Source organism: Plasmodium brasilianum, chromosome 12, assembly GCF_023973825.1.
Source record: "Plasmodium brasilianum strain Bolivian I chromosome 12, whole genome shotgun sequence".
NCBI lineage: Eukaryota > Apicomplexa > Aconoidasida > Haemosporida > Plasmodiidae > Plasmodium > Plasmodium brasilianum.
Window position 1 is genome coordinate 2575615 of NC_090125.1, and position 16435 is coordinate 2592049.

Genomic DNA, 16435 nt, shown 5'->3' on the forward strand with positions numbered 1-16435 from the left:
TATATTCACCTTTTTACTTTTTTGCAGAAAAAGGAAGATAATATTTCCATTTATTTTTTAATATACTACGAACTGTAACATATTTTAGTAAGAACATATATCTAAAAGTAAAATATATATAGATAATTATATGTATATATATCTATATATATGTATATATATCTATATATATGTATACATATCTATATATATGTATAATTCAGTTTCAACAGAATATTTCTGCAAGCATTGTTACTGCCTACTGTACCTCTAATTTGTTTCCTCCGTTATTTTAGTAAAAATGGCTGAAGCTTATATACATATACTTTTTTTATACTAAAACGGCTTTAATTAAAATAAAAAAAATACATGTATTGAGTATGATTATTCCATATATGTTATATAATAATATGTACTTATATGAAAAAAGGTGTATATATATGCAACGGGTTTAGAAGTTTATGCATTAATGCGTGCGTTCATATATATATACATATATATGTATGTATGTGCATATTTACACGTGTTCCTGGTATAAGAGCTTTTCGTTAATTTTGTTACTTCAAAATATTTTATTAAATTTTTTAAACTTCAAATTTTTACGCATAATGAGCAGCATAATATGTCTAAATTGTACTGTTTTGTTTTGTTAATATAACGAAAATAGTTAACTGCATGTATAAAAAATTTTGTGCATCTAGTTTTTCCTTTTTTTAAAATATGTATGTTATCATAAATGTGTAAGTAACGATTTAAATAACTGATATAGCGGAAAAATAAAATACGCGTACATACGAATAAGCAGGTGTATTGAAGTATATATGTATGTATGCATGTATGTATTTACTTATTTATTGCATTTACGTATATATGCACATATGTACGTAAAGCATAAACACAGCTATGTGATGATATGTTCAAGGGGGAAGGCCAAACATTCGGACATCCAAATGTAAAACTTTGCCTTTGTTGTTCTTTCAGTGCACAGTTGAGCTAGGGTATTTTCATTAATACCTTTTTTATGTGAAACAGCAAATAATATAGAACGCAGGTATTTAAGTGTAAATGTAAAGTTCTCCATCATATTTGAATAAACGAATAGTTATATATGTGCTAAACGCATGTATGTGCGTATACTTATTGGATGAGTAGTAGAAACGCATGAGGCAGGTAAATTTACGCTCAATCCAAATCGATCTAATCGCATAAGGATATGCACTGGTTAACTAGAGAACTAATATTAACGTCGTTAGTAATTAGATTTTCCGGTATAGTAACGGATTGACAGCACATTTGACACATGTCGGTTAAGCACTCCTCTTTATTTGTATCATTTTCACATGACTGTTTTAATTCTTCATTAGGGGATTTAATACATGATTTTTTAAGAAAATCCAAAATTTCAGATGTATGCACAACTTTATCATCTAATTTTTCACATAATTCTATGCACGATTTAGTATCTTCTTCATTTAATGAACCAATATTATCACAGCAGAGTTTGCAGAATTCATTTGGACAATTAGGATTTTCCTTATCATATTTACTACAATACGTTAATCTATCTATAATATCTTTGTGAGTTGCACAATAGTATATATCTTTTTTAACTTGATCACTTGGTTCTTCTTCAAATGCATGTTTATCTATTTGGGCTTGTTTAACTTGTTCATCTGTTCGTTCAGAGGAAATATAATTATCATCCTGTTCAGTGTCTTTCTGTATTGTATCTTCTTTTATTTTAGAAAATATAGGCATAATGTTTTCAGTACCAATAGATGCAGGTGTAGGACTATAAGGTTTATAATCAAAAGGGTGTAGGAAAATATTACTGAAAGCAATATTATTACATCCGTAAGAAGTGAAACCAATTTGTTGTCCATCTTGTAAATCTAATCCTATTAAACTAAATATCGGGTAGGTCATCAAGCCACTTCCCATATTAACATTAATATTGGTAGAACTGAACGATATGGTTACACGGTTCCATATATTTTCTTTATACCCAGAAATAATGGATTTGGCTAGTAACTGATAGTTTCCATTTATATTTTGTCTTAAACGAGTAAAGTTAGAACCTATTTCTAATATCGTATAATTATTAGAATCATGAAATTTAAAAATTGCACCTACTATACCATTATTACTACACTGAGGGTATAAGGAAAAATTTATTACACCAACTTGACAAGTTTTATTTTGTAAAATAATAAAAGAAGGAACTTCCTTATTTTCATCCCCTTTAATATTAGATTTTTGTAAAATTACATGTTTTTCTTTCCCTATATTATTATCATAAGACCAATCAGATGGTCCACCAGTTCCGTTTTCAGGATCATATATGATATACGACTTATTGAACTTTCCAACGAAAAATTCTTCATATATATTGCAACTTAAGGGAGAAATATTTTTATATGTCCTTTCTTTTGTTAGGCATTCAACAGACTCAACAACTGGCTTTGTAAATTCAACTGAATCAATTCCGTATGTATAAAAACCTATAGTACCAGCAGTGTTATAATCATCATTCACTATAATATCAGGAATGGGAGATTCGTATAAAGGCTTAACCGTTTTAATAACACTTATGTTTATTTTAGAACCAATACATTCTATTCTTACTGCACACCAATTAGCTTCTTCAAATCCAGGATCTTTTATTATAGCTAATTCTGTGGGTTCATTATTTTGAAATTTTATTAATCTCTTAAATCCATTTTGACCATTATTTAATTCTAACATATAATAATTATATTTATCATATGCTCTGAAAATTAATCCAACGGATCCTGTTCCCTTCACATATATGTAAGTTGAAAACACAAAATCGAAAAAAGATTTATACCTTAAAAAAGCATATGTACCGGTAAATAAATTATTCATCTGAGGAGAATTTAAAACGCGTACATTTTGTGTCAAGGTATATCCAACCATTCCTTCGTTTACTGGATTATCAAGTATTTTCCACTTTCCTCCTTGTTGTAGTTGTACTGAATTTACTATTTCGAATGTATCATATATATCATTTTCTGTACTGATGTCTAATTTCCACGATTCAAATGCTTTCTGTCGTAGTCTTTCATCTATTAATATTTCTAATTTATATTTTCTCTTTTCCAATTCTGAAGTAATTTTTGAGGATAACAATTTTATCATATGAGATACCTTTTGTACATCTTTTAAGGTTTCATTAGATAATAATTCTATATTTTTTTCAAAATTCTCTGTTGGTTTTAAATACCTCCTAGCATTAGAAACTATTTTCATTGACTGCTTATTAATTAATGCTAAAAATGTTGGATCAGTACTTCCGACTTGTTTGTTAACTATCATAACTAAATCATTTATTGCATCAGCTGTTGATGAGTCTACGTATATATTTTCCTTCTCATCTATTCCACTTCTACTAGTATCAAGTTCAAAAAAAAAAAAATTGGACATCTGTGTATTTTTACCAGGACATTTTGGAGGAACATTAAAGAGTTTAAAAGCAAACTCTTGGTTATCATTTATGTAATTTTCTGAAATAATTCCATTTTGAAATGTACCTTCATATTCACCAAGTCCATTTACAACTCTTAGATGTATTAAATAATGTTTATCATAAACACCTGAATGGATAGCTGACAAGCATATAGAACTATCTTCGGAATATACGTTTGCTTCCCCTCCTATGATACTTTCTTCTGTTTCTCGTTCTAAACAATCATGAGGGCATTTAATTAGATACTCACTTCCAACCACTTTATCTATTTCGTTAGCTTGTTTTAGTGTCGTTTCACAACTTAAATTTACAAACGGTTCAGGCAGATTAATTGAATTTATATTGTCTGAACAAACAAAAGCTGACATTTCAGAATTAGAAGAATCAAAAAAAAGAACCCCTTCATTATTTACTCCAAATGTATTCCCTACAGGAGTTCCAAATTTTGTTACAACAGTATGAACATTTTCTTGAAAATCTAACGAAAAAAATGCTTCTGTTTCACGTCTAATAGCTAAAGGAACTGGATTGGTTATGTTTATATCCATGATATAAAACAAGTGTTTCAATACATGTACTTGATTTTCATGATGTAAATGAATGGGATCCAATCCATAAGTGGCACATACATTTTCTACATCCTTTATTTTGTTAATTAGGCTAGTATCTACTGAAGGAATATAATATGTACCTCCAATTTTCATATCACAAAATACTCTTAACACATCCTGAGAACATGATGGTAATACATAATAAAAACCAGAGGGTGAACTAGGTAATGTCATTTTTAAATGAAAACAGTTATCAGCTGGGTTTTCTGGTGTTTGTCCTAATTCTTTTGTAGAAGTTGAATAGTAAGAACTTAAAGAATTTATTTTAATTATATTTTGTGTCTGACTAATCACATCATAAATATTTTTAAGAATAACATTTTTTATATTAAGTATATCGCTATGTCGTTTCTCTTTTTCTACTTTACATTTTTTCATTTTTGGGTTCAATTTTTGAATTTTCAAAGCTTCGTTTTGTATTTTTTCAGCATATTGTTGTAGTTCATAATCTAATCGTTTTAATTCTTTACCTTCTTGCATATTAATTTCGGATACAAATTCGAAGAAATATTTATCTCTAGCATCATCTGAATCTTTTATTTTTTCACAGTCATCAACAATGGATTTAATTCTATTAGCATAGACAGAAAATTTTTTTATCCCATAATATAAATTATCTTCTTCAGCAAATTCAGGATTAGGAGACATAAGTTTTAATTTAATGAATTGAGCTTCTTCATTATGTAGATTATTAATAGTACTTCTTAAAAAGTTTGCTAAATTACTACTAACTTCTTTGTAGTTTTCTCCATCCTTACTTAACATTATAGAATATTTAGTAGCTGGATATTTCCAATCAATTATACATTTTTGTAATTTATATTTACTTCCTAGATTAATATCAAAATAAACAGAATCAGGAGCGGTGTCTATGGTAAATGGTTGAGAAGCCCAAAATGTATCTAGGTTCCCGTCAACAGCTTTATCTGTAGAAAAGTTTTTACCATCTCTTGATAATGTAGATGTAGCTTGTTTATGTAAGGAAACATCTACACTACCTGATTTAGATCCATCTTGAGACAGGCAAAAGTTTCCATCTCTTAACATTTTTAATTGATTGTTTGGTAATAATTTCCATGAACTACGACCATCATTATGTTCTAAACTAGAATTACAATCTTCCATTATGAGTTTACCTCCATTAGCTATCATGTTATCTTTTAAAGTTATACATAAATTATTTATTGGATTATATATTTGATTATTCGCATTCAATTTCCATAAGTCTCTACCATCTAAATAAGACATAGAAGTAATACATCCATCTAAAACTACTTCATTTGTTTCATCTATCTGCAAACATAAATCTTGAGTAAGGCTAGTCATTCCACTTTGTATTCTTAGCGTTGAATCCCCTGAACCCAGTGCATTCACAAAGTTAATACCAAAATATTCATGTATGGCATGTCTCATGAGTAGCCTAATTGATTTCGCCCTAATTATGTGGTTGAATATAATATTTTGGACGACGTTCCCTGAAGATGGTTAAAAAGTGTGTTACTGGTGATATAGCAGTAGAGAGCGCCATTTTTGTGAAAGTAGCTGTGCATTACGTGTTTCTATATTTCTACATTTCTGTATTTTTGTACTTTATTTCTGTCTTTTAATTATTTTTTTGCTTTTTTCCAGCCCTCATTAAAATTTTTCTTTTTTAGCTAACTCTCATTGAAATATTTCTTTTTTATTTAACTCTCATTGAAAATTTTCTTTTTTATCTAATACTCATTAATATTTTTCTTTTTTATCTAACACTCATTAAAATTTTACTTTTTTGCTAAAACTTGTTAAAGTTTATATTATCATTATTTTATTTTTCTTTTCAGCTCATTACTTACTAATATTTTTACTTTTCTATTTTTTTTTCCTTTTTTTTTTTGTCCTTTTCAGCTCATTGCATTTATTTCTGTTTCCCTGCACTGTTTTGCTTACCAGCTCGAGATTCAATAACTTGGTATGGCACCACCTCTTCGTATGGCTCATTTCCATCGTAGCTAGCTAAAACAGAAACTTCCCCAGGGGAATAAGCCCAATGAATTGTAAGTCCATTTAGTGATCTAACATTTTTTAAGTGTCCTGTCCACGAAATAATATCATTAGCATTATGTTTTCCCTCCGAACACCAATAACCTGATCCTCTTGTTAGGGCATTATCTGCGGCATACTGAGGTAATCCATTTTCTCCGACACTTGGAAATGTAGAAGTAGCCTCACAATTATCAAATTTAAAAAAAGTATTATTTATCTCATCTTCACTATTCACAAAAAAAACATGGAACAAAAATAATACGAATGCATAATTACAAAACAACTTTGCCATTCTTTTCATTATTATTTATATTATTTTTACGCAATTAAAATAGGAAAAAAAAAAAAAAAAAAAGTCTACACATACACGCGTCCACACATGTACAAAGAAAAAAATTAGTATGTATGTATTTAATAGGAAAATAAAATATTTTTATACATATAAAAATAACAACCAGAGAAAATTAAAATTTAAATCTTAGCGGTGTACCTCTTTTAAGATAATAAAAAAAAAAAAAAAAATATATATATATATATATATATATAGATATAGATATAGATATATATGTGTATGCATGCTTATAAATGTGTGCATAGTACGAAACAACTAACGTTGTAGAGGCTTAAAACATCAAGCGTAATTACAAGAAGAAAAAAGTAAAAATAAAAAAAAAAAGTGTGCACAGTAGAATGGGAATTCCATAACAAATCATACAGCATAAAAAAAAAAAAAAAAATTTTTATTTGTTTGTATTTACGTATGTACATATTTCTGTATACATGTACGTGTATATATACATATATTACACATGCGTATAATTCATTGCTACATATTATTTTATTCGTCTACTTGTGTTTACCTATGTAAGCATATTACATTTTTTTCTTTTTCTTTTTCTTTAAACTTTTATATATTTACTCTTTGTTTAAATTCGCATTTGCACAGTTTTAAATTCTTCTTGCGCTGCGCGTTTTTTTATTTATATGCACATCTTAAGCGTAGAAAAAAACATTTTGATCTTAATTAATTTTTTTTTTTTGGACACACACGAAAAAAAAAAAGAAGTATATATACACATAAATGTATATGTATTCATATGCTGAAATGTGTGTGTATACCTACATATATATATATATATATATACCTGTATGAATTTGCATTTGTATGCTTGGTCTACATAATATGCAATTCTTACAACTTAAAAAAGAAGAAATGCTCCTTTTATGTTAACAATACCCTCAAAAATGAATATATGAACAATATAGAACAGAAAAAAAGTAGAAGAAAAATGCAGGCTTTATTACCATCTCTTATATTAGTTAAACGTTTTACACATTTCTTTCAAAGAAAATAAAAGACACTTTTAGCGTCTACTTTCTTTTTTTTTTGTTTTTATTTAATCTTATTCGAATATTACAAATTCGTTTATATTTTGTTAGCGTTTGGCTTTAAGATCCCATAATGTATCAGAAATAGTAATACGCATAAATATATATACATATCTCTTTTGTATAACCCTTTTTAATAGGCAATAAAATATTTTACAACTTAAATAGTAGTCGCAGAAAAAATTATTGTTATATTTATGAAGTAATAAAATTAAATATAATGTCATGTATGAAAATAATTGTTCATATGGTCCCAAAAATTTCGTACAAAATGTCACACAAGACTGAGTATGCGTTACCTGATTAATTAGATATTAAAAAAAATTATTTTGACAATTTCTTTTTCTATGTAAGTCATTCTTTTATTAAATATATATTTCTTTTTTTAATTATTATAAAAATGAGGAAATAAAATATAAGGAAATGAATGGAAAAGAAAGGAAATAAGCCGAAAAGAAACAAAATAAAAGGAAAGAAAAAGAATGGAAAAAACTTATTCATAACTGTGCATCTGGAAGTAAGTTAACTAACACCTTTTCTTTTAATCCTAGTTTTTTTCAAAAATACAGGAAACATGGTAGGACTAAACGTATTTCAGTAAAAATGTCCTTAATAACATTGATATAATTAGGAATATATTCAATGATGAATTACTTTTAAATAATATATAAAGAAGAAAGCGATAGAATTATGAAAAGATACTAGTCTTCGCAGTGTTACTTGTGACTACTTGAAAATGTTTAATACTTGTAATTTCACATATCATGGAAGTTATTAATTGTTAACTTCTTTTTATACATTATGTTACCTTTTTTTTTTTCTTTATTATTTTTTTATATATTAATTTACTTATATATATATATATATATATATATTTTAAATAAATCTTTTTAAACTCTTAGGTGTAAAAAACTTTCATAGACAAAGAATTCCTACACATTTTGAATTTCAATCAACCTAACATATGGTATGGAAAACGAAATATTTAGTACGGTTTAAGCAATAATAAATTATTTCACTACGGAAAAAGAAAACATAAGGTTAATTAAAATATTATTTTTCCTATCTTCAGTTCTAACATATCTGTAAAATTTTATACACATAAATTTAATGATAGCTACACGTTATACACAATCGATTTTTATATAAAATTAAATACATATTCACTATATATATATCTGTATGTGTATATATATACACATATATTTACGTATATATATATACATATATATATATATGGTATAAAATTAAAAGAGTGTTATTTAATTATATATATATATATATATATTGAAATTTTTCATATAAACATTTGAATTTTTTTTTTTTAAATATATATATTTTTCATTATATATATACATATAGTAATATACATATTAACAGCTAAATTTTCAAATGGTCCATTTTGTTCAAATATTTAAAAAATCCATTTTTCATAAAATAATAAAAATATAATAAAACTACTATTAATATTCTTCTGCGTACAATTTGTTTAAAATTTATTATTTTCTTACTTTTTATTAAAATTAAAAAATAATGGATTATTCGTATAACAGTTTATAATTTTCCGATTTTTATTTAAACAAGTAAAAGTTCGCAATATTATAAAAAAAAAAAAAAGGAACATGGGGGCATCAATATGAATTTACCATATATATATAAAAAAGAAAAAAATTCATTTTAATATAATTTAAAGTAAAAAAAAAAAAAGATTATTTTCAGTGAATAAATGTGATTAGTGTAATGTCAAATATAGATATATACAAATATATATATATATGTATATATACATGTGCATGTAAAAATCTTATATTACTTTATCAAAGTAAAATATTAGTAACAAAATTCTTCTTAATATTGTCAAAAAATGGATAAGAACAATCGAACCATAGAATAATAATGATGATAATCAATGCCTTTTTAATTTTTTTAACATAATAGAATAATCAAATTTTTCTTTTAATTTTTTCTTTTTTTTTTTAATATTTATATGGTTATCTTCACCGTAGCACGTATTTAATACATATATATATATATATATATATACAGATGAACATATAGATATATAGATATATACATACACAGATATTTAGATAGATATATAGATAGATATTAACATATATATTAAGATAGATATTAAGATAGATATATATGTAGATATGCAGAAATAGACATACACATATATGTATAAGTACCCATATATACGCAAACTGATATATACATATAAACACGTACAGACTTATATTCATAGGTAGAAACATTTATATATACAAATATATTTTTCCCCAGTACATGTAATATTATATTCTTCAAATATGTAACAATGGCATCATCTCAAATACGACAGTTTGCCACCTTAATAGATCAATTACCTTGCGAAGCTGATGATTTTAACTTAATGGAGAATTTTGAAGATTACAGTAAATGTTTCGAAGGTTCAATACATGCTAATAACTTGAAAAGCTCAGACTCTTTTTTCTCCTTCAATTCGAATTTAAGTGATTACATAAGCAATATATCTAAAAGTCAGTTGAATATAAAGTGCAGCAAGATAAATGGTAAAAATATTTCCAATTCGTCAAATAAGGAAAATGAAAAATCTGTTTTAGAAAACACTATTAATTCGAGAAATAAAACTAATGAAAAGGAAATTTTAAAAAATTTCAATGTGAATAATTTAATTAAAAGTGAGTCGAACAAATGCACAAATATCAATCCTATTGCAAATGATACTAAAGAAATATTTTTTGATGAAAATTATATAAATAAAAACCAAAATCATAGTAATTTCAACTCGTTATTTGTTCACGCTAATGACTTAAAAAAAGAGGAGAAAAGCAATTATATCGAACTACTGAATAGTGACACGGAGGGAACCTATTGTAAATATGGAATAAATAAAAGAAAATCTTTATGTAAAAATAGTCGTAGTGAAGTTATTAATCGTAATAATGAATATTTAACAGATATTAATTTTTCAAATAATAATAAAAACAATGAAGATATTTCACTGTACACTTTTAATGATCCTTATAATGATAAAACATGTGAAGATAACGAAGAAAATATTGTTTACAGATATAGCATAAACATGCTTTCCTCGAAAAATGAAAGTTGTAACAATGAAAAAAATGTGGACAAATTTAAGATAGGTTCAAGCGTAAAAAATAAGGTTGAAAAAATTATTGTAGACGAGCCATCATACAGCTACAAAAATATTGCTAGTTCAGGTAGGAAAAGGGAAAAAAAAAAAAAAAAAAAAAAAAAAAAATATGTACATCAAAATTGACAATATTAAAATTGTTTATGTGCCTCAATATATTTTTATAATTAACACTTGTTCTTTTAAGCTATATTACAAACACATTTCATTTTATTATTGGTATTTTTAGTTTTTGTTTTGTTACGATTATAAATGCGAATAATAATAAAGCAAATGAAATTATTTTTTTGTTACACGTTTCCTTGATTGTTTTCTGTTTGATTTATTTTTGTTTACTCAATTGATTGTTGTTCATTTTTTATTGTTAATTTTTTTGAGTACCTGCTTGCATGTACATGTATTATTTCGTTCTACATGATTTTATTTATATATGAATTTATCAATTTTTTTTTTTTTTTTTTTTTTGTTTTATGGCTACTTAAAATTTTGTGTGCACTACAAATTAGTAACAATTTTCAACGAAAGTGCAAATAATTTTCCTGCCCTGTTTTTTTTTTTTTTTCCTGTATGTACATAAATACAATTATATCTTTTTATATTTATTTTGCTTTAATTATGTAGGAGCAGCAATTAAGGAGAATACCCAAAATGTTTTATACAATGATAAAAAAAACGGGAACAATGAACGAAATAGAGAGCACACGAATAACAGTAACTTAAATAATTTCCTTAGGAATAGTAACATAAAGAAGATAAATAAAAATGTTAATGTAAAAATTTCAAATAATGACAATTCAACAGTAATTGATTATAAAGATTTTTATAATATGCTAAAAAAAAGTGACGATTTTAATAAAAATATACTGCTCTCAAAAAAAGCGAAGGTAATTAAATTGGACTCGAACAAATCGTTAGTTATATTTCCAGTTAATATGAATGAATATGGAGATAAATATATTGCAGTAAATCAGAAGGACTTACTAGAATATATATCTTCATCCATTGAAATTGATAATGAAGATCTTTCTTCGTTGAAAATAAAAAATTATCAAAAAGAGAAAGAACTGCAGAATATAAAAACTGCATATAGTATGCAAACAACTAATATACATTATTTGATAAACAGGGTTATATTTAAAGAATGTGAATATGAGAATTTAAAAAATAAAAGTCTTACATTAGAACAAGAGATAAATAAGTTAATTCAAGAAATTAATTCTCTTATAAGTCAGAATAAAGAAGGATTATTTATGCAAAAAGAATTTATTGATTATAAATGTAAATGTATATTAAAATTACAAGAATTACAACCCCTATTAGGTAAATATTATTTTGATATTTTTACATATATAACTTCTTGTAGAACTTTAGGACAGTTAAGTATATGGATACCTGCATTTCAAAAAAAAAATGATTCATTAGAAACGATTGCAAATAATTTAATTAAAATTTTGTTAAGTGGATTAGGTGCACCTATTAATTCGTGTCCTCAGTATTTTCTGTATAACAAAAAATTATTGAAAAAGTCTATATCCATTGAATCTGAAGAAGATACCTTTATTAATAATTTAGCAAAGAGAAAAATAATTGATAATTATTTGGTAAATAATTTAAATAGCTTCAATACAACAAAGGAAAATAATTCTCATTTTTCTAATAGTCATTCATTATCATTTAATAGTGAATCTTCTTCTCTCTTGGGAACAGAAGAATTATTTTTTAATTCTTCAAAATTTCCTTCCATGCATTCAGTTATTTTAAAAAATTGTAAGGATCAAAGTAAAAAGGAGAAATATTTTAATAAATTAAATAGGTCTAATACAACACCCGAGCATTTTTATATAAATAATGAGTCGTATTGTTATAGTAATGTGTATAGTAATAAGAACAAACAAGATATTTGTGTTACTAATATCCAAGATGAAAAAAAATTAGATAATGGTACAATGTTACAGGAAAAACAAAATATTGTTAAGCGGAAGCAAAGTATACCAAATGATGAAGAAAAAGAAATAAAAAAAATTAGATTCAATGGAAAAATGATGAACACAATTAATTTAGAACGGGATAATAATATACTTACAACAGACTGAGAGGGAATTGTTTTAAATGAAATAAAAAATAAATTCAGTGAAACACAAAAATCAGACGAAAATTATGGAGATATGAAGGAAGTAGAAATTCTTAAAGAAAATGAAATTTTAATTGGTAATGAAATAGAAGCAAATGTTTTATACACACAACAAATAAATAATAATATTGTGCTGTGTAAGAAGAAGAGTGACTATTCTAGTGAGACGCATATACAGGAATATTGTTCAGAAAAGGACGGATACAAGAATAACAATGCTCCTGAAACATTTAAGAGCGCGAATGGAAAAAAGGAAATAAAAGCGAATAAGGAAAAAGAAAATAATAAGTTAGATACCATGGGCGATGTTATAGAAATAAAAGATGTAATAGAAACGAGTGCAGAGATAGTACATAATGAAACAGAAAATATGTAAAAGGGATAGAGAAAAAAAAGAAAGAAAAAAAAAAGGTACAATTAATAGAAAATATGAAGCAGGAATTATATAAAAGCAAGGACACATAAAATGATCGAATTGAACTAAGTGATAAAAAGAAAGTGATAGATTTAGGGAAAAAAAAAAAAAAGAAAAGCATAGAACAAGAATTAGTTAGAAAAAGATGTATAGGAGCATTAGGATTTACTTTAAAAAAGAGGTTCTGAAGAAAGAGATACAGAAATACATTTTGAAATAAAATGTATTAAACGAAGACAAAATGAAGAGTGGACAAATAATAAATTGGTAATTAAAAATAGTAATAAATCCTATGATATGAACAACCAAATATGTATTAGAACAGAGATATACAATATAGAAGAAGAAGAGGGTGAAAATATAAAAACAAAATTTATGAAATGAAAAAAGCTTCAAAAGGACAATGTAGAAGGATGGAGTGTATATTCATTTTTTCAAGGAAGAAAAAAAAAAAGAGTTATTTGTAAGGTATATATATATTATATATATATATATATGTAAATTTTTAAATTAAAAATTTATAAATAAAATTGCTATTTTTTTTTTTTTTTACAAATGTGGTTACTATATGAAGTTACTTTATTGTGATGTGTTATTTGTTTTAGTAAATGCAGAAAAAAAAAAAAATGTGTTACTATATTATTGATAGAATAAATGGCAATGTAAAAAAAAGATAGTTAACAAGGTAACTACTAAGTGAAATAATTTTTTTTATATAAATAAAAGAGTCATAATAGGGAAATATTCATTATATAATGATGCCTAAGGATAAAGATAATAAAAGGAGATATATCAAGGGGAATGTTAAGAAAAAAAAAATATATAAAAAAAAATATAAAAAAAAAACATGAAATGTAAGTTATTAAACTTAAAGTTCCTATTCTGTGTATAGTGCAATTCCGTACAGGGTAGCGATTTACTTTTGTGTTAGATATTTTTATGTGAATAAATAACAAAAACATGCAGTTGTATTTTTACACGTTATATTAATATTAAATAAATGTTTTATATTTTTTGTTTCATTTAAAAGCTATACATATGTACATATGCATATATTTCTTATACATGCACATTCATGTCTATATTCTCAAACTTCAATATTACATAATATTTGGACTGGCAATTAAAACAGCTGAATACTGATTTATTTTTTTTGCACACTTCCGTTTTTAAGTATGATAATAATTTTTTTCATTGATTTTTGTTCAACTACAAAAGAAAAATACAAAGAAAAAAAAAAAAAAAAATGTTGAAAAGTTTGTAATATTTATTAAGCTCATAAAAATTCTTCAAATATTTTTTATTTGTTTCAAGATGTTAAGTATTATTCATATAAAATGTTAAAGGGGAAAAGGATCTATTTTGTGTTTACTCCTTTTAGTGAAATATTAAAAAGGAAGTTACACCAAGAATCTTTCCGTATTATTCTGATTTTGTTAAAAATTTGCACATATATATATATATATATATATATATATGTGTATACGTGAATGTGTAAATAGAGGATAAACAAGGCGCCAGTGACAAGAATGTTTTTTTTTTTTTTTTTTCCCCACAGGTTTAATATTTTAAGTAAACTATACTTTTGTCATATTTAGATACCGAAAGTATGTAGCTTAAACGCGCAAATTCATATTAATACTTTGTTCTGATAAATATGAACATGTTGTTATTCTTTTCAGTGGAAGTTAAACGAGCACGTATCACTTGCGAAAACTTCGCAATATTACCTTTTTGTCATATTATGTTGAAGTTCTCTTAAAGCCTAATAAAACAAATCTCCAAAAACATGTGTGTTACGTACGTTACTCGTGTTACTAATGTTACTCTATTTTATTCAATTTGTCCAGATTTACTTTTTGTTGTATTTAAAATTTTTTTTTTCTCTTTTCATCTTCTTTTTTAAACATATTATAACGATTGTGCAATAATAAAAAAAAAAGTTGTTCAGATTATTTCTAGAAAATACATTTGTTTTTCATAATTGTAAATACGTATGATTACCCATGCATACAAACTTGAGCATGCATATTTTCAAGTTTTTTTTTTTTTTTTTTTTTTTTTTTTCCTGAACATTATTATATTCGCTATGTCTTGTTCATTTTATATTTTACATTTTATATTTTAGAAGTAACACAATAAATATATATATATATTTTTTTTTGTCCTTCAGTATGTTTGTTTCCCTCCAATAAAAACATATTATATACATATATATAAGTACGTATGAAGCATGTGTATGCATAATTTCAAGCTTTAATAATACTTTAATTCTGGAGCGATCATAAGAGGGGAAATTTACTCTGCATGCATTTGCCTTTATTGCATCTATTTTGTGTGCTCTTATGTGTGCTATTGTATATATATGGCATGTATATAATTACATATGTTACATTTGCATTATATGTCCATTACTCCACATGTTATATTTCGAATACCTATGGTAACATGAATAATACGCACATTGAACGATAGCCTTTGCATAATTTATGTCTTAATGCTGAAAATTTTTCACTTTAAGAATTCTGCATTTTTTTGAGAATAAAATAAAATCTATTTAAATAAATATGTGTACACAGTTAAATGTATACATGTATGTACGAACCATTTAAATGCAATGGCAATAATTTTATCGTTTTTTTAATCTTAACCAAAATTTACCCCTTTGAGGCTTTCTACACCAAAGTTATTTGAGTGGTCATTTGATTGATCAACTTGTGTATAGGCATAAACGTATTCAATTCACATTCTCATGTACTTTTTACAAAATTAAGTAAATAAATAAATAAATATATATATATATATATATAATTGGAGAGGTATTTTTAATATTTATACCTAAAAGGGTTAAGTGGGTTTCATGCTAACGATAGTACAGTAACGGATAAGGAGCAATTGTGCGAATGGAAATATATATATACGAATGTATGTATACAGAAGTATACCAAAACAGGTGTAGTGTAAACATAAGAATAGGGGGCGGAAGAGTCTTTCATTTGTTTGTTTAGGCTACGTTGTTTAACATTTTGCATGGTGTGTAATAGTTATTTTACTTTACATTCATTTTTACAACAAAAGTTCACGTAAGCGAAGATTACAAAAGTGTGGTAGTTATTCGCAATGCCCATGTGAAGGCATTAAACTGCCAACATATATTTTTTAAAATAGAATAAAAGTCTATTTTGAGGGTGTGTAGCATTAGAAAAGTTAACACTACTGACAATACTAACAGTACTCA

At 25.4% G+C, this 16435-nt stretch overlaps 3 protein-coding genes across 3 annotated transcripts; 2 read left to right on the plus strand and 1 right to left on the minus strand.

Annotated features, from left to right (window-relative positions):
* Nucleotides 1-1176: 1176 nt before the first annotated feature.
* On the minus strand, nt 1177-6394 carry MKS88_004528 (LCCL domain-containing protein; the record flags this gene model as incomplete). Its single annotated transcript, XM_067217711.1, has 2 exons — nt 1177-5552; nt 6007-6394. The coding sequence occupies 2 exons, from the start codon at nt 6392-6394 to the stop codon at nt 1177-1179; spliced, it is 4764 nt and encodes a 1587-aa protein (XP_067072112.1).
* Nucleotides 6395-9811: 3417 nt separating this feature from the next.
* Nucleotides 9812-12744, plus strand: MKS88_004529 (uncharacterized protein; the record flags this gene model as incomplete). The annotated part of the gene is made up of 2 exons (XM_067217712.1): nt 9812-10718; nt 11273-12744. 2 exons carry the CDS (start codon nt 9812-9814, stop codon nt 12742-12744), a joined length of 2379 nt encoding a protein of 792 aa, XP_067072113.1.
* Nucleotides 12745-12816: 72 nt separating this feature from the next.
* On the plus strand, nt 12817-13581 carry MKS88_004530 (uncharacterized protein; the record flags this gene model as incomplete). The annotated part of the gene is made up of 2 exons (XM_067217713.1): nt 12817-13154; nt 13377-13581. The coding sequence occupies 2 exons, from the start codon at nt 12817-12819 to the stop codon at nt 13579-13581; spliced, it is 543 nt and encodes a 180-aa protein (XP_067072114.1).
* Between the last annotated feature and the right edge of the window lie 2854 nt (nt 13582-16435).